The sequence below is a fragment of the Megalobrama amblycephala genome, linkage group LG9, assembly GCF_018812025.1.
Source record: "Megalobrama amblycephala isolate DHTTF-2021 linkage group LG9, ASM1881202v1, whole genome shotgun sequence".
Classification (NCBI taxonomy): domain Eukaryota; kingdom Metazoa; phylum Chordata; class Actinopteri; order Cypriniformes; family Xenocyprididae; genus Megalobrama; species Megalobrama amblycephala.
Genome location: NC_063052.1, coordinates 24,791,726 through 24,811,542, shown reverse-complemented (window position 1 = coordinate 24,811,542; position 19,817 = coordinate 24,791,726). Strand labels below are relative to the sequence as shown.

The 19,817-nt window shown below is 35.3% G+C and overlaps 2 protein-coding genes across 5 annotated transcripts in view; one reads left to right on the top strand and one right to left on the bottom strand.

The window, feature by feature from the left end:
- kcnh8 (potassium voltage-gated channel, subfamily H (eag-related), member 8) overlaps positions 1-2,866 on the bottom strand; it is an 83,729-nt gene extending 80,863 nt beyond the window's left edge. Inside the window, exon 1 of one of the 2 annotated variants that reach the window (XM_048202334.1) lies at positions 2,566-2,866. In XM_048202334.1, the coding sequence (XP_048058291.1) occupies positions 2,566-2,641 (76 nt within the window). In that variant the 5' untranslated portion in view covers positions 2,642-2,866. The remainder of the gene's footprint in view (positions 1-2,565) is intronic. The other variant, XM_048202336.1, reaches the window with a different exon arrangement.
- Positions 2,867-6,693: 3,827 nt separating this feature from the next.
- Positions 6,694-19,655, top strand: satb1a (SATB homeobox 1a). 3 transcript variants are annotated; one of them, XM_048202332.1, is made up of 11 exons: positions 6,694-7,518; positions 8,057-8,258; positions 8,344-8,520; positions 9,905-10,031; positions 10,378-10,501; positions 10,922-11,033; positions 11,844-12,226; positions 16,003-16,197; positions 16,349-16,504; positions 17,681-17,878; positions 18,061-19,655. In XM_048202332.1, exons 2-11 carry the CDS (start codon positions 8,081-8,083, stop codon positions 18,625-18,627), a joined length of 2,217 nt encoding a protein of 738 aa, XP_048058289.1. In that variant the 5' UTR covers positions 6,694-7,518; positions 8,057-8,080; the 3' UTR covers positions 18,628-19,655. The 3 variants fall into 3 exon arrangements, with proteins under 3 accessions (XP_048058289.1, XP_048058288.1, XP_048058290.1); XM_048202331.1 differs by having other exon boundaries at positions 6,694-7,527; XM_048202333.1 differs by having other exon boundaries at positions 6,761-7,527; positions 8,107-8,258.
- The last annotated feature ends 162 nt before the right edge of the window (positions 19,656-19,817 follow it).

The following is a 19,817-nucleotide window of genomic DNA, read 5'->3' as shown; positions in this document are numbered from 1 at the left end:
TCCTCATTTCTCAAACCTTAGACCTAGATGGGGGGGTGTGGGGACAAGTAACCTAAATGTAATGATAAGGCAGGATGGTACAAGTTGTTTCTGTTAGAACACCAAAACAAAATGATAAAAGCTGACAGGCTTTGCTCTGTGAAATCAGTACTGTTATTGTACAAAAGAAAGCCAGATCTGAAGCAAGCAAGACTCATTTTTACAATGCACAATACACTTTGGGATGAAATACCATCTGACTGTTCTGTGGTCGACCAATTATATTTGATCGATGTTGGTCGTTACCTGGGGCCACGCAAGGGATTTCATCAGGACGTTAAGCGCATCTTTTTTCGTGCATGATCTGGTCTGAACTTTAATTAAACAGCCCTCCGACTGTTATCTCTACCAACCCTACTTGAGCTCTATATGACAAAACAACATTAGGACAGCCAAGTGATGCACTGCCATCTAAGCCAGTGGTTCTGCACATTTTGGAGGTCTCCCTAATCTAACAAACCTGACTCAACTCATCAGATCATTAGTAGGCCACCTCCAAGACCTGAAATGGGTGTGTCAAATAAGGGAGAGATCCAAAATGTGCCATCTCAGGGGTCTAATTGGACTGAGAACCACTGATCTAAGCATCAAAGCAGCCCAAGTGCTCTGACTGATCTAGCCGAGCAGGGTTGCCCTTATACGCTGTCCATGGTGCTGAGCGAGCAGATGATCAGTTTGAGAGCAGTACTGTGCTTTCAATGCACAACCTTTCAACAAAAAACACTTGTGGAGTGTGTGTGTGCATGCGAGTGTGTGTATTATACAACAACCAGACTTTTCAAATTAATTGTCAAAAAAGTGCACATATTTTATATATATATATATATATATATATATATATATATATATATATATATATACACACTTTTTTGACAGTGAGAGTCAAAAATCCTGTTTTTTCGAGTATCCTCGTGAACACAGTTTTAAACAACTTAAAAAGTTTTAAATGAATGTAAAAAGTTGTGAGAAAATAGGATGCATGTCAGATCCGGGTCTTAAAGTGACAGCAGCCTAATTAACCTGCTGCTGTCTGTGGGGCTGTTTACACAACACCGTTTTCAACTAAAAACAGAAAACTTTTTATGCGTTTTGGCCGCTCATTTACATGACAATGGCGTTTTGGTGGCCTTAAAATTTAAACTTTTCAAAACAAGTTTCAAAGTGTATGTTTTTGAAAACGATACCGTTATCATTGCCGTGTAAACTGCAAAAATGTGAATCTGTGAAAACGGTGACTTCATGCACATGTGTATTACGTGTTTAGACTATCCATCTTATTTTTCAACGTGGAAATAAGCTGTTTTCTGTGAATGTGCGAGACTTCCAATTTATTAGCCGCAATAGCGAAATAACAAGAAGAAAATCAAAGTGCAGTAAACTGTAAAAATAAAGTGGATAGGCTTGCGCAAGACGAGTGCTCTGTAAAAGAATGCGTAGGCTATGCGCAGGTGCGTAGTCTTTCTTTACAAAGTGACATCGCCAACTACTTGTCTGGCATGCGTAATACAGCCTTTCTAGTCGTTTGTATGGATCCGTGTTAACTGGGATAGTTTTGATAACATTGTCATCTGTACAAAGAAAAGAGCTTTCCATTTTTAGTACATCGTTGTCGTGTAAACGTACCCTGTGTCATTAATGTTAATCAAAGAACAAATGAAAAAGAAACAATCACTCACTGCTCTTGACTGAATAACTTTTGCTGCTTAAATAGGGATTAATTTTTATTTAATTTATAATAAGTGAAGACTGTGCAGTGTTTGATTATTCAATTTCAGTATATTTACCTGTTAGACCTACCTGAGAATCATAAAGCACTGTTTATAAGGTTACATGGGTCAAAAACATTAACTTTTTTGTGCATTTTAGCAGGGCAGGTAAAATGTTAAGTGCGCTAAATTAGAGATTACAGAAAAATGTGCAATTGGTTAATTTTTTTAATCGATTAACGGCACTAATAAATTATGTATGATGTCAGGATGAGTTCAAACACCTACAATTGATGTTTCTTTAGTTGGCCTTTTCATGTGATGTTGACAGTACCTTCAAGCATCTTTCGCATATATAGCTAAAGAAATGAGGTAGGCTACATAACATTTAAAATCATGTAAACAGAAAGAACAAGCATAGCTCTTTTAAAGTTGAGTTACAAATCAAAAGTTATTTAGTACTATTAGGCTATAAGCATTGTGTTTTATATCCCAAAATAGTTATGCTTGATTTTTTTAATATAATCTATTTGCATTTACTCATTTGTTTGATTCGCTTTAAAGAAGCTCATCATATACCTAACTTACATGTTCATTTTTAAATCAATTTGTATTTAATCAATCATAGCCTACTGCTGTCGTAATTTTGAGTAAATATACTGTACCATTTTTACAGTGCACTTGTTCTGACAAACATTTGTTTACTTTAACGATCAAACAAAAGACTTTCTGTCCTGCTCAAGAAAAAACAAACGTCTCATTAGAACCCCAAAATAGTTTTTGACCACAAACAAGGTAAAATGCCATCGCAATAACTCACGTGTGCCGTCAAAACGCGTCGCTATAGTATCCAAAAATGTGTTCTGCGGCGCGAGCAATCCCTTCATAACAGGCATTTTCCCGCCCTGATATCGAATTCCCCATCAAAGTGACGCGGCGTTGTCAGAGACAAAGGTAGAGACAGTTTGAAGCACTCTGGTGAAACTGAGCTTTCAGTGGACTGAGACACGAAGGATCCCGCTCCCTCACAAACGCGCGTGCAGGACTGATGGGGATGCGCGCGCCCGTGCTTTACGGGGAGTGACGCCCGCAGGTGCGCGTCAGGTAAATGGCGCGCGGTATTGAAGATTGAAGCAGTTGTAGGGCGCAATATCGTTAGGTAGATCAGTCCACTTATGGTGTAAACATAAAAGACAACTATTTTATGCTCTTCAGGAATATAGCCTATCTGATTCCATCATGATAGATATTTTTTGAAAGGGATATAACCATCAATAACAGTAAAACAAACAAAATTATGCTACATAAAATGTTCAAAACTCAGAAAAAAGTATGAAATATTAGTACATACCTTACCCACTTTTGTGCATTGTTAACATAAAAGTAATTAATCATTCTCTCAGTATGGCCTAGTTCAGTCAGCGTTGAGCACGGTGTTTGAGTGTGTGTTCACCTCACGTTACAGTAACACAGCTGGCCTCAGCAGGCTGCATACAGCATTTAGGGTCTAAACAAGTCCTGGAAGCCCCCCAAAGTTGGATATCTGACCCACCACCAACGTCCAAATATGCATAGGTACTTACCTACAATATATTAAAGGAAAAAAATGACTATCAAATGAGTAGGCTATCCAGTACGTTGTTGTTAATAAGAATTAAAAGAAAACAGCAGCATTGCTGGTGTAGTATGACTGATACTTATATATCCTAGCCTACTACAAACCTGTAGCAAGTGAGTTTAAACAGTTGGGTTAGTGGTTTGAGAGATAGGCTACTGTATTATTGCATTTTGTGTACTACGACATGATTAGCCTATAAACACACACACGCAACACTGTCAATGCAGGCGCCAGTTTGAGGAGTGGGAAATTATTTATTTCATTTGCCAGTTTACATTGGCGCAGCCCATTTCAGTTATACACTTGTATAGTAGGCCTAGTGTATTAAACAGTGGATTGCTGTAAATATAAAAGTAGTCAAAACAGCTGAACGAAAAGCTGACCAAAAAATCGTACTTTGTATGGGTCAAAAGGACTGAAGACGATTCTTTTTTAAAAGTAGCCTATTACACACAGCAGACTATGCCGCCCTCTACTGTTCATACCGTCGTAATATCACATTTGTGCCTTTTACAATTGCTACAAGTGTAGAGGCAGTGCTAAAAACACCATTCAAATAAATAGCAATTTACAGTAAAGTCACATGACAGAGGGCAGATTACTGCTGTGGTGTAATCTTTGATATACTGGAGAGCTGACTTGACAGATTAACATAAATAGTATAATCCAGTCATAACTCTGGCACTGTTTCTTGTGTATTGATGCATGCTTAACACAGCAGTGAAAAAGTCCTTGTAAATCATGCTTTTATAAATATGATGAAAATAAAGTTTTTATTGTGATAGGCCTATATTATAATCATATGTATTGAATGTGTTTCATTTGGTTGTAAATATGCAGGCTCATGCAAATAAAGACACAAATGAAGCTCCGTTCATTCATTATGATTAAGCTTACGGAAAAGAATGATTGCCACATACAGTGACTGTCATGTGTACAGGTGCAAACAAGCATTAATCACAGAGATCACTTGATGAGGCTGATTAACAGTTTTTGTCAACTGAAACAATCAATGTATTGCCTCTCACCCATTACTCACAACTTATATATATATATATCAGTGGTGTGCAGTGGTGTTTTAAAATGAGAAGGCAAAGTTTTTTTTCCAATACTGTATATCAAATGTAAATTTGTGTCCGTTATTCTTAATTTTCCTGGTTAAATAAACATTAGCCTATAAAAAGAGAGACCAAATACAATTCTCTTTTGTATTTTTTTTGCAATAACTATGTAATGTTCTATTTATTAAAACCAAGTATAAATTTCATCAAGTTAGAGTTTTTACGCATTTTTACATTATAAAATTATAACTAAAAGCAGCAACAATTTAAACAATATATATTATTTGTGAACTAATGTTCAGCTTTTCTTTTTAATAGTCAACTATTTTCAGCAGTCATCAAGCTTGTACACACATTGGTCACAGACACAAAGATGTAGGCTACCTTTAATTTCACAAAGCTGATTGCTCACTAAAAAAAAACCCAGTTATCATATTTTCAGGCCGTTTTAAGTTTGATTTTGTTTTGACGCGACATAATTTGGTGAAATGACTGAGTTGTTTTCTTATTTTTTAATTAGTCTTAAAGGATTAGTTCACTTTAAAATTAAAATTAGCCCAAGCTTTACTTACCCTCAAGCCATCCTAGGTGTATAAATATCCTGACGCATCTAAGCTTTATAATGGTAGCGAACGGGACCAATGAGTATGAAGCTGAAGAAAGTGCATCCATCCAAAGCAAAACGTACTCCACATGGCTCTGGGGGGTTAATAAAGGCCTTCTGAAACGAAACAATGCATTTGTGTAAGAAAACTCTCCATATTTAACAAGTAATAAAGTAAAATATTTAGCTAGACCGCCTTCCGTATTCAACTGAAGAAAGCATAACTGACGTCGCGTCAGTTAAGCTTTTTTTGTAAGTTGAATACAGAAGGCAGTCTGGCAGAAGCTAGATATTTTACTTTATAACTTGTTAAATATGGATAGTTTTCTAACACATATGCTATCATCTTCATTCAGGCCGATGAGAACGCCCACTAAACCCACCGCACGCTTTCTGATTTAAAGGGATAGTCAACCCAAAAATGAAAATTTGATTTTTATCTACTTACCCCCAGGGCATCCAAGATGTAGGTGACTTTGTTTCTTCAGTAGAACACAAATGATGATTTTTAACTCCAACCGTTGCAGTCTGTCAGTCGTATAACGCATGTCAATGGGAACACAATATATAAGAGTCAAAAAAACATGCACAGACAAATCCAAATTAAACCCTGTGGCTTGTGATGACACATTGATGTCCTAAGACACAAAACGATCGGTTTGTGCGAGAAACCGAACAGTATTTATATCATTTTTTACCTCTAATACACGACTATGTCCAACTGCCTTGCGCACGGCATCCGGTGCGTGAAGTGTGTAAGCGCCCTGGTGTAGTTTAAACTAAGGTAAAAAATTATATAAATACTGTTTGGTTTCTCGCACAAACCAATCGTTTCGTGCCTTAGGACATCAAAGTGTCGTCACGAGCCGCAGGGTTTAATTTGGATTTGTCTGTGCATGTTTTTTTGACTCTTATAGATGGTGTTCCCATTGACGTGCATTATATGACTGAAGATGATGCCATTACATCTTTGTGTCTGTGACCAGTGTGTACATGATGACTGCTGAAAGTAAGTTGAATTTAAAAATAATTGTTGTCCTGTGAATGCAAAGCTGAATTTTCAGAATCATTACTCCAGTCTTCAGTGTCACATGATCCTTCAGAAATCAGTCTAATATGCTGATTTGGTGTTTAAGAAACATTTCTTATAATTATCAATGTTGAAAACAGTTGTGCTGCTTATTTTTTTGGAAACCGTGATACGTTTGTTTCCGCATTCTGCGCTAAAAGTTCAAAATAACTTAGTTTTTTATATATAATATATTTAATAGTTAATATAATATAATAATATATTATTAATAGATTTTAATATTTAAAATCTCTTTATATATTTAAAATCATTTTAACATTATAAATGTTTTTAATGTCACTTTTGATCAAATTAATGCATCCCTGCAGGGGATAAAAATGGGATTACTTTCATTAAAAACAACACTTTATTTTATTTTACAGGGTCTTTATTACACTTTACATATAATTACTAAAAAATTATGTACATTACATGCAACTACCCCTACACCTAACCCTATAGTAAGTAAATGTTGTTCAAATTACTCAGTACTTAAATGTATGATTACAATGAGTATATGCAAGGACATCTTAAAATAGTGTAACCAAAAAAAAAATTTTACAAACCCCAAACTTTTGAACTCTAGTGTAATGCAACATAATTTAACAGCTAACAGTTGGGATCTAAAGTTAAAACATAAATTCTAATTTCTTCTGTAAAAGTTAGTACATCCCTACATTCATCATTAAGTGACTACAATTACAATCAAGCGCAAATAAATAGAACATCATTAAAAAGAAAGTAGCCTATACTTATTTAAACCTCAATTGCTATTTGTTAAATTATATCACCTTCACTTATTGATACTGTCCAAAAATAAATACTTTCTAATATCTGTAAGGCTACATATGTTGAAAAAGGACAAAACATTTAGTGGCTGTACTTACTTTTTCACAACACTCCTCATTCCGATGTAAGCAAATGGAACTGTATGACTAGTTGTAGATCATATATCTGAAAATAAGAGTTTTGACCAGTCAAAACTCAAATAAAGCTTAGAACATCAAATATTAAATGTCAAAATGGCTTGCCATACTTTAATAATCATGTATTCTATGAGAAGCCACTTCCGCTAGAAGCTGATTGGTCCGCATCTGGTGACATCACATTGATAATGCTTTGTGGGGCCGTCTAGAGATTTAATTACGGATCTGTGTTTGCACATTATATTATACGGACCGTTCTTCCTCGCTTTAACCCTCATTTTATTGATTTTAATGGGTCTGATTTTATCGTTTACTAAGAACAAAAACATTTCTTCATGAAATAAACCCGCTCTCTTGTCTCTTGTCCCCGGACCATCGCGTTGATTCTGGAGCCAGTGTTTTTGTTACGGAGCGATCCTGGGACGCGCGCTCGATCTGTCGGCATGTTCGGATACTCGTCTAGAGGATTATAAACCACCGGAAAACGGTACTGCAGTAAGTAAAGTAAGTGACTGAAATAATATGGCAGAGGAAGAAGAAATACGAGACCATGATGTGTCACAGTTTGGGCATATATGCAGCACCTGTAGCAGCGCTTCACGGCTGAACAAAAACATTTAAAATGGTTTGCTAGTCGTAGTTGGTTATTTAATATGGTTTACCTGCCCGGCCAAGCTGGTTTAGCTGTGAGGAAAGTCTCACAGCCTTACCAGACAAAAAAAGTACCCAACCCTTGTCTGGAAGGACCAACCTGTCCATCTTAAACCATCCTATGCTGGTTTACTGGGTTTAGCAGGTCTCCGAACCTGGTCAGGGTGGTTTAATGGCATATGCTTGTTTAAAATGGTTTTGTTCAGCAGGGTTGGTTCTGCGGTGTATATATATATATATATATATATATATATATATATATATATATACATATATACATATGTAAGCCTAGAGGACAGGGATGGAGTGGACTGGGATATACATGTATGTTTATAAAGATAGAGTAGCTCCAAAGCATCTCTCTTACTATTATTTTCTGTAGTTGTGAGAGCTGAGTATAAAAATAATGATGGACCATTTGGCTACCACTAGTAGCACCCAGGGGCCGGTCCTGTGCGAACCCTCTTATCCTCCCTGTAAAATGGCCCGTATGGAGAATTCAAGAGATCTACCTGTACCTGGAGTCACACCTGTGAGCCTGGCCTCCAAACAAACAACACCATCAAACACTAACAGGAGGAAAGGTATCCATTCACAGACATACAGATACAGGGCCATGTCTGCTCATAAGGTGTCTGAGTGATTATATTCTTCTTTCTGTCCATACAGGCAGTCTGCTTCCTGTGTTCTGTCTGGTGGAGCAGAGTGATGTCCCACCCTCAGAGAGGAAGAGGACGGAGCATGCCGAATTTGTTCTGTTGAAGAGAGACCTGCTGTTCAGCCAGATTACAGAGGCTGCACTGCAAGAGCTGGGATACACACACACCGCAGCGGCTCTGGCTACAGGTACACACACACTAATGAATAATTTACGCTCAATTCAATTTGAATAAAGGAAGGGAAGGAAAGGGATTGAGTGGACTGGGACTAAAAAAAAACTACCTATATCATATGATCTTCCATTACTCATAAACTAATATTTTGGAAAGAAGTCTCTTATGCTCACCAAGGCACATTGAATTAAAAAACACAGTAAAAACTAAAAAAAAAAAGTAACTGTTTTAATATATTTTAAAGTATAATTTACCCCTGTGATGGCAAAGCTGTATTTTAAAGGGATAGTTCGTCCACAAATCAATTCTGTCATCATTTTCTCACCCTCAAGTAGTTCCAAACCTGTATGAGACATTTGGAAGAATGTCAGTAACCAAACAGACCTCACCCCCATTGACTACCATTGTATTTATTTTTCCTACTATGGTAGTAAATGGGGGGTGAGATCTGTTTGGTTACTGACATTCTTCCAAATATCTTCTTTTGTGTTCAACAGAACAAAGAAACTCATACAAGTTTAGAACTACTTGAGGGTGAGTAAATGATGACAGAATTTTCATTTTTGGGTGAACTATCCCTTTAATATGCTGATTTGGTGCTCAAGAACATTTCTTAGTATTATCAATGCTGAAAACAGTTGTGCTGCTATTTTTGTGGAAAATGTGATACATTTGTACAGCAGTTCAAAAGAACAGCATTTTGTAAAAATAGAAATCTTCTGTAACATTATGTCTTTACTATCATTTTCATCAATTTAATGCATCCTTGCTGATTTAAAAAAAAAAAAAAAATAAATATATATATATATATAAAATCTCTTACTACCCCCCCACCTCTGAACAGCAGCATACTTGTAACTATTTCTACTAAATATATCTAATTGATACTGTACTTTGATACATTTTAAATGGCCATTTAAACATTGAAAAGGCTGCGCAATTAAATTACTCAAATAAAACGTATCAACATTGCAAAAATGTTTTTGTGGTCGAATCCCACACAACTTAAGTTAACATGTATAACATGTACTGAATGTTTTTTTTTGTTTGTTTGTTTGTTTGTTTTTACATATTGGCCTTATGTGGAAGAATTTTAAATTTTAATGCTTATGCCTATAACTATGATACATAATTTGCTTATTTGATACAACAATTAAGTAATGGAAAATATGTAATGTTAGGAGGTACAAGATGTTAAAGAAAGAATAGAGAAGGAAGTGCAGAAAGAACATGGTCAAGCTCAAAAAACTCAAAAAGTAAAATTAAGAAGCAACAATAACAACAAAAAAACAACAACTCCAGAATCCAGATAAAGGAAAAAGGAACTAGAGGGTCAGTAACTATATTAGGATCATAAATAGTAGTCATATATTGTAATAATTTAATGTCTGCTTTAGGTCAGATTCAAGTTGGGCATTGGAACCCTGTGGCTCTGTCCACTGTGACGGACACCTCTGACGCAACCGTAGGAGACATGCTAGAAGACCTTTACCATGTCATCACCTTGAGAATAAAGCTACACAGGTAAAACATTCACACACACTTACTTTGAGTGTCACGTTTGTCTCTGGGCTTTAGCAAACAGGCTTATCAGAATGATGAACTACTTTCTGAGAAAGCTGTTCTGATTTATGATGATTAATATTTCACAGGTAATTTAGTATTAAAGCTAATTTCAAAATTATTAAAAGTTATTATAGTTATTAAAGTTTTGAGGATAAACACTTAATAATATAGCTATTTGTGAAATAATAATTATTTGTGATTAATGTCCTACAGTGTAATTAATTATTGCAGTACACAGTTTTTTTTCTCACTGACTCACGCACATTCTCTCTCTCTCTCTCTCTCTCTCTCTCTCTCTCTCTAGTGTTTCTAAATTAGAGGATTTACCTGCTGAGCAGTGGACTCATTCTACTGTCAGAAATGCCCTAAAGGAGCTGCTGAAAGAGATGAATCAGAGCACACTGGCTAAAGAGTGTCCATTATCTCAGGTACATGTTCACAACAAAATTTGTACACAGTTAGACACTATACACTTTTTTTGCAGTACACCATCCATACACTGTAACATGTATGCTAACTTGAACACACACAGCTTAATTGCATGTAGCTATAGAATAAAATAGGGTTAATTGCCTCATGGTTAAAGAGCAGAACTATGATCAAAGAAGCGCTCTCCATTGAAGAATACACCCTACCATTAAGATCCATCCCTAGTTTGAGAACCAGCTATTAAATCTATTTAGCAAGGAGACAAAAACCTTTAGCACATCCTTTCTGGACACATTTAGTCAGTTCCAAGCCACACTTCAAGGCTTAATTCAGTATATCTAATTACTAAATTCCTGTTACTGTGACCTTTTGCATGCACATGAACACATAATGACTTGGCTTGTATTTTTGTTTGAAAGAGCATGATTTCATCAGTGGTAAACGGCACTTACTATGCCAGCATCTCTGCTGCGAGATGTCAGGAGTTCGGCCAGTGGTACAAACACTACAAGAGGGCAAAATCTATGATGGGTGAGTAGCAACTTACTGTATGTTTTCTAAATGTAGTTCATGTATGCACATACTTGCAGCTCTCTGTTCTTGTAGTAGTTTTGCTTTGTTTTTTGGTAACAATTTACAGTAAGGTTTATTTCATTAATATTAGTTAATACAGTAGGTGTTACAAAGGTATTACAAATTGTTCATAAACTCACTACTGTTCAAAACTTTAGGGTCAGTGCGGTTTTTTTTTTTTAAGTCTCTTTTTTTCTCACCGATTCAGCATTTATTTGATTAAAAACAGTAATTTTGTGAAATATTATTACAATTTAAAATAGCTGTTTTCTATTTGAATATATTTTAAAATGAAATTTATTCATGTGATGGTAAAGCTGAATTTTCAGCATCATTACTCCAGTCTTCAGTGTCCTACAGAAGTCATACTAATATGCTGATTTGGTGCTCTTATTATCATTGTTGAAAACAGTTCATATTTCTTCATATTTTTGTGGAAACTGTGCTACATTTTTAAAGGATTCTTTAATGAAAGCTCAAAAACAGCATTTATTTGAAACAGAAATCTTGTATGTAATGTAAATGTCTTTACTGTCATTTTTGATCAATTTAATGATAATAAAATAATAAAATAATTTCTTTCACAAAAAAATCTTACTGACCCCAAACTTTGCAATGGTAGTTTAGTAAATTAAAATAATAAAATAATAAAATAGCATATATGATGACCTGAGACAGCAACTAATCTTCTACTGTAAATAATATTATTTTGGCTGTAAATTCAATGGGCCCCTGTGATTTAATATTAAAAAAATTTTCTCCCCTCAGGTGACATGAACAGGCACTGCAACCAACCCTCATCTTCCAGCCAACCCACCATGTACCAGCAACCATTGGAAGGCAGTGGGGCGGAGTCACGTGGTGTTGTCCAGATGCAGGCTGGAATGCCTGGTCTGGTGATGGCTCAGCTCCTCTCACAGCAGCATGCCATGTCTCAATTTCTCACACATACTCACACACACTCACATGGGCCTCATCCTGCGCCACTACGGACTCCTCCAAAATGCAATGTGTCCCCACCCACAGTAACTCAATGTCCCTCACCTGTCACCGACGTGTCACCTGAAATTTACCATTGGGTGCGGGAGGAGTTGAAGAGGGCGGGGGTTTCCCAAGCGGTGTTTGCACGAGTGGCCATTAACAGGACTCAGGTAACATGGTAGAATTTCATGCAACAGAATTACTGCTAAATCATTATATTATATGCATTCAAGGTATATACATTTGTATTAGTTTTTGCATTCCCGCAATTCATATAAATATCTATTGCATTAAAATATGTTTGAAATGTATATGCCATACACCATGCCATACATGAATGCAATGTAAAAAAAAAATGTCTGTCAAATGCATAAATGTACTATCTTGTAAGGTTGTAAAGGCCTATTCACACCAAGAATGATAACTACAAAGATAACTATAACAAAAACTATATTAGCGTCCACCAGTGATGGGGTAACCAGTAACTTGAGTTTTGTAATCAGATTACTTTTTCAAGTAACTAGTAAAGTAACACATTACTTTTAAATTTACAACAAAATATCTGAGTTACTTTTCCAAATAAGTAACGCAAATTACTTTGTTTTTCCATTTATTGACTGACAGCTTTCCTGTCCCTATGTTGACAGAAATCAAGAGTAAGTGTGTGAACATGATGGTTATTGTAGATTTAAATTTGAGCAGGCATTTACTTCTCTCACTTGCAAAAAAACAAAAACAAAAACAGATTCAGTATTATTGAAAATAAAAATAAAAAAGTGAAATGCAATCTCAGAATATTACACAAACATGCAATAATTAAATATAATAAATTACACAAATACACTTTATGTATTTAATCTCACTTTATCAAGCAATATCTTTGCCGCTGACCTTTGATGATCCACTTCAACCACACTAATTAAGCAAAAATTACTTTAAATAAACATCACATTTGTGTTTAATTTTTTTTATTGCTGAAGTAAACATGTTTCTTGCTTCCCCTGCATTCTATTCTTCTTCAATCCAGAATAGCAGAATGGTGTTTTAAACTGTGCCATCTACTGTACAAGCGTGAATTTTCATTTCTTTCAGCCTGAGGCTTGTTCATTTCACTTTTGGTGTGAAAGGGTCTTTACATTTTCCAAAAATATAACCAGGTGAGAAAAAGTAACAAAAGTAATGTAACTCATTACTTTCCATAAAACGTAATGCAATTAGTTAAATTTTTAGGGAGTAATGAAATTTTGTAATGGATTACTTTTAAAAGTAACTTTCCCCAACACGTCCATTTTTAGGCGTCCACAGTATCGTTCAGTTTATTATAAGCATGCTTCGCTGCAATTATGTCAACTGCCACTTTAAATGCTTGAGCTCTTTAAAGCAGATGGATTCTGATTGGCTGTTAATCATCTGGAACAAATCGCTGTGAAAGTTTTTCTGTGCTGTTTTCATTATAGTTGGTGTCCTAACTCTACTATTCTTTTACATTTAAAGGTGCCCTAGAATTAAAAATTGAATTTATCTTGGCATAGTTAAATAACAAGAGTTCAGTACATGGAAATTACATATAGTGAGTCTCAAACTCCATTGTTTCCTCCTTCTTATATAAATCTCATTTGTTTAAAAGACCTCCGACGAACAGGCGAATCTCAACATAACACCGACTGTTACGTAACAGTCGGGATCATTAATATGTACGACCCCAATATTTGCATATGCCAGCTCATGTTCAAGCATTAGACAAGGGCAGAACTTCTGGATGTGCACAGCTGAATCATCAGAGTAGGTAAGCAAGCAAGGACAATAGCGAAAAATGGCAGATGGGGCAATAATAACTGACATGATCCATGATATCATGATATTTTTAGTGATATTTGTAAATTGTCTAAATGTTTCGTTAGCATGTTGCTAATATACTGTTAAATGTGGTTAAAGTTACCATCGTTTATTACTGTATTCACAGAGACAAGACTGTCATTATTTTCATTTTTTAAACACTTGCAGTCTGTATAATTCATAAACACAACTTCATTCTTTATAAATCTCTCCAACAGTGTGTAATGTTAGCTTTAGCCACGGAGCACTATCAAACTCATTCAGAGTCAAATGTAAACATCCAAATAAATACTGTACTTACGCGATTAGACATGCTGCATGACGAACACTTTTGAGGGTTATATTAGCTGTGTGAACTTTATGCTGTTTAAGGCAAGCGTGAGCTCAGTGGGCGGGGAGCCTGAGCATTTAAAGGGGCCGCAGCCTAAATCGGCTCATATTTAATGATGCCCCAAAATAGGCAGTTAAAAAAATTTATTTAAAAAAATCTATGGGGTATTTTGAGCTGAAACTTCACAGACACATTCAGGGGACACCTTAGACTTATATTACATCTTTTAAAAAGACGTTCTACGCAGTGGCGGCTGGCCAATAGAGGGCGCTAGGGCGCCGCCCTCCCTGAACCACACACGCAAAATTATAATCATATAAATTATTTAAATGTATATTTGTATGATGTAATATATTAGAAAATCATCTGTGGAAAATATTTTTTTTTCACAATCACCATATGTCCTCTCTGTGTGCACCACTCAATTTCAGCTGAGGGGCAATCGAGAAATCGCCCAAAGGAGGTGGGTCTTTGTAGAATTTAGTCAAATGCCTATTCAATATATAAATATATTCAAGATGTGACATAAAATTTAGCCAATCAGCGTCCTCAATTCTTATCCGCAATGGGCGATTTTTTTGTCGCCCCCATACTGCTCAAATGAGGGCTTGGCCAGTAGTGGCGCGATTTTTAATTAATGTTATGTGACAATGGCGGACTCATGACTTTCACAGACATATTCTCCATCTATAAAAGTTAGAAAGTCGAGAAAATATTTCCATTTTGCAGTCAGGCGTGGACGAGCCTTCAGCAAGCACAAACTTCCGTGAACGAGCGCCGCCGCGCGCCGAACAGACGGAGTTCAATCTGAGTAAAATACATTTTGCTCAAAATATTTGTTGACGAACATAATTATGTAGAATTTCGAACCTACAACTAAGTGTATTTGTACGATAGCAGTAACTGTGTAAAGTGACTATTGTAGGGTAATCAAAATAATAATAATTATTAGTCTGTTCTTTTGTTTTTATTTATTTTCATTTTTAGTTTATTGTATTTAATTTCTGCTTCAAAAAACATTTTGTTTTTAGATTGTAAAGGTACAATTTTAGAATGTAGCCTAGGCCTAATGTGATTTGACCCCTTTTTTTGCACTAATTTATAGCATATACTACACAATTACATTCATGTTTGTTTTTATAGCCTTCAATATGAACATTGTTTCTAGGACAATATTGGGCAGGATCTTAAATAAAATTGTTTTTTTTTAATTAAATACAGATTTATTTATTTATTTAGATCTCAGCCCTATGGCATGCTTTAAATACTGAATTTTCCATGTTTTAGATAGATACATTATTATATCACTTGTTAAATGGTTATTTAACAATTAGCCTATTCATTCCTGCATTTCTAAATTGTTTTTTTTTTTTTTTTTTTGTGCCCCCCCCAAATATTTTTTTGCACCAGCCGCCACTGGTTCTACGGCACCTTTAAAATGATTTTTAAAACTATATTTTTATCTTTATAGTTATCGTCCTTGTTGTTAACAGGCCTTAACTCTCTTTTTTTCCCCCCTTTTTATTAGAGGTTTCTAATATATATATTAATATTATATCTAATATATATATAATTTCTATTATATATTAGTTTTTTTATCATATAACTTTTAGTTGTGTATACATACCTCTTAAATCTTGTATCTGTGCACATATTAAAGTGTGCAAAAACAAACAAAAAACGTGTATTATGCTAGACTAACTGGGACTTCTCATTTGTATGTCGCTTTGGATAAAAGCATCTGCTAAATGATTAAATGTAAATGATGTTCTGCAACAGGGCCTGCTGTCGGAGATCTTGCGCAAGGAAGAAGACCCACGGTGCGCGTCTCAGTCTCTTTTAGTTAACCTTCGAGCCATGCAGGCCTTCCTGCAGCTGCCACAGAGCCAGAGGGACTCCATCTATCTGGAGGAAAGAGAGCGTAACCTCAACACTACCTACAGCACCAATACCAGCTCACCTCTGCCCATTCAGGTTCACTGTCACTCAAATTTAATTATGGAACTGAGATACAAATTAGCATGTGCTATAATCTCAATAAACAGTGCAGATACATTAATAATAATAATAAGTGCAGTGTCTATAACTGTGTTTGTTTGTCATAAAAAAAAATCTCTCACTACAGGCAAAACTTTCACCTGTTTCCAAGGAGATTGTGGTGAAAGTGGAATGCGATGATTCTGGAATCAACTACGGAATCTATGATGAAATACAGCAGGAAATGAGACGAGCAAAAGTGTCACAGGCCTTGTTTGCAAAAGTCTCTGCAGCCAAGAGTCAGGTACATGCTTGTGCATGTGTACTCAAGAAATCTCTAATAAACAGGAAAAAAACAAACAAAAATGTATGCATTTGGCAGATGCTTTTATCCAAAGCGACTTGCATTGCATTTGTATATACATTTCAAACATTTTAAATGTATAATAAATATTTATATGAATTCAAGGAATGCAAGGACTAATAGAGATGTACAGTAGTGGCCAAAAGTGATGTCCGGAGGGGATATTTGTTTTAATGACCGAATAAACTATCAAAATATGAGGAAAATATTTTGTATATATATTTCTTAAATATTTTAAATATGAAGGGAAGAACAAAACACTTGGTCAAGGTATTTTTCTGACAAAATTATTTGGTGAAAAAGACAAAGCTACAGGTTTTATTTACCTATAAAAAAAAGGAATAGAAAAACAAAAAGCTTACAGGAAAAAGCATACATTGACAATTGAACATAATCAGCTATTAATATTTCATTGGTTCTCTATTGTTTTTGCAGATGTTCAGAATTTTATTTGTATGACAGCCTTGTCTGCAAAATTTGTCATGCTTCATTGCTTTAATACAAATAAAACAACTGACTCCAAAAGCACAACTATGCAATATGCTTACAAAATCTTTGTAATAAATTTGAATAAAGGGTGAAGATGTCAATTTTCCAAGGCCAAACGTCACATTTGGCCACTACCATAACTGTACATACCTTGAATACAATAAAAATAATTAGTATCCCTCCCAAGTTATGAGAAAATATATACAGTAGGGTCCAAAAGTCTGAAATACTTGTGGAAATGCTTTCCTTTTGCATTTTTGTTTTTTTTCAGCATGACAATTTGAGAGAGAATTTGAAAATCTTACATTTTGAACAAAGGCATTCACATGGTTAATGTCACAAATGTGCTTATTTGACTAGTGACCTAGAAATACTGCAGAACTTTAAATATTTCTTGAAAATTAAATATTTATCTCCTACATATAAATATTTATTATATATTTAAATATTTATGCCACGGAAAGCATAAATTAAACATTTCTTATTCATTTTATATCAAAATATTTTCTCATTTTAAATTGTTCATAATCCTAAAACATTACATTAATCACCAGGTTTAAATTAGACTTTGAATCAGATGTTCAACATTGTCTGAGATGTTTAAACCCCACTATTTTTGTGTCTTAGGGCTGGCTGTGTGAGCTCCTGCGCTGGAAGGAGGAGCCTTCTCCTCAGAATCGTACACTGTGGGAAAATCTGTCTTTGATTCGCCAGTTTCTAAATCTCAGCCAATCAGAGCGAGATGTTATATATGACCAAGAGAGCAATACTGGGCAGACATACTACTCAGAAAAACACACAAGAGCCCTGACTGAACAACTGCAAGTGAGGGCTCATACACAAACAATTACAGTACATTATGAATATCCAGCTGCTGACTGCACATTATAGTTTAACTGCACTTATATAGTCCATAATATTACATTACGTACAGTTTGTAAAGATTGTTGGTTTGTGAAGTGTTCCATCTCATAATTATTTACCTTATGTATATTTATTTTCTAAAGGTGATACCGCAGCATGTGGTGCCTCTAAAGCAGCAGCAACAACAACTACATAAAATTCCACCTCAGCACCATCAACCCTTCCTCCAGCACCATCTCATCACTGGAGGTCTCAGAGACTCTCACATGGGCCCAAATCTTGGCGGCAGGTCGTTACCACCTGAAGCCCATGCAATCCTGCAGAGTTTCATTCAGGAAGTGGGACTACATCCAGATAACGAGGCCATTCATACACTATCTGCTCAACTGGGTGTAGCCAAAGAGGCTGTTCTCAGCTTTTTCAATGGTCACAACTGGCTTAGACAGGAAGAACAGGACAACTGCAGAGAAAGAGTGATTGAGGAAAGTGAAGATGATTACATGGAGGCAGAAGAAGAATGCAGGGATACAATGGAAAAAGATGAGAAGGCAAATGAAAACATGATGACAGGGAAACAAGACATTGGTGTGGTGGAGCAGAATGCAGCTACACAAACTCGTTTTATCATAACTATTAAAGAAGAGGAGGAGCTTCCATGTAAGGAGGAGCACGATGACAGCCCCGCCTATTGCCAATTCATAAACTCCTAAAAATACGTACACTACAGTTTAAAAGTTTGGGGTCATTTTGTTTGAATAAATTTAATACTTTTATTCAGCATAAAATCTGGAATCTGGAATCCTGAAGTGAAAATGTATCACCGTTTCCACAACAATATAAAGTAGCACAACTGTTTTCAGCATTGATAATAATAAGAATTTTTCAAATGAGCATATTAGAATGATTTCTGAAGGATCATATGACACTGAAGACTAAGTTCTAATAATATTTCACAATATTGCTGTCTTAACTGTATTTTTAATCAAATAAATGCAGCCGGGGTGAGCATAAAAAACGTTCAAAAACATCCAAAAACATTCAAAAATCCTACCGACCCCAAACCTTTGAACGGTAGTGTATTAAATCCCATTTAAATAAATAAACCGCAATGAATTCCGGGTAATTTAACAATTTAAATGTAGCCTATTTATGGTTGTGCCTTTATGCACAAGGTGTTTTGCTAAAACCTCATACTTTGGATGGACTATAGAGATGGAATTTTGAGGATTTCTCAACGGACATGCCACGGAAAGCATAAATTAAATATCACTGTTCTTATTTCTGAATAAATGTTCTATTAATATTAGGGGTGTAAAAACGCTGATGTCTGACATCATGATGTATTACATAATTTAGGAAAGAACTGCAATTGAATTGTTGTTAACAAAATATTTACACCCCTAAATGAATATAATTTGCAGTTATATTATGTTATATTATTATAGTAGCATTATTTATTGGCTGGGTTCGTTTTCTGCCCAAATCCTCAACTGTATCTCTGCAGACAGGCAATGTCAATCAGTGTTAATGGTGGCATATTCAGCCAGGCAGTGTTGTCTTTTACAAGATTGTTGCCGGAGACCCAGAAACCGCGATGTATTATATGTTTAGATGCAAACAGCACATTACTGTATTATTGTCAATAGAACAAAACACAATAGAAACAGCACTTTGAATTACAGTGAATAATTCTCTCTCTAATGAATTACAATAAATCTGTAGTGTTTGTTTTTGTTCATTATGTTTAAAGCCATTTTATTCAAGAACCAGAATGAAAATAGCCTTTATATGGATGTTTACAGTAATGGTGTTCTCGATTATAACTTCATTTTTATACTAATGCTGTTGCCCTAAGCATTTTCTTACCATCTTAAATTGAGTTTTATTTTTTAATTATTCA

Excerpts from the sequence above, each read along its gene's own strand:
- satb1a (XM_048202332.1), top strand. The coding sequence starts at position 8,081 with ATGATGGACCATTTGGCTACCACTAGTAGCACCCAGGGGCCGGTCCTG. Across the intron at positions 8,259-8,343 it reads AAACACTAACAGGAGGAAAG|GCAGTCTGCTTCCTGTGTTC; the intron begins GTATCCATTCAC and ends CTGTCCATACAG. Across the intron at positions 12,227-16,002 it reads TGGCCATTAACAGGACTCAG|GGCCTGCTGTCGGAGATCTT; the intron begins GTAACATGGTAG and ends GTTCTGCAACAG.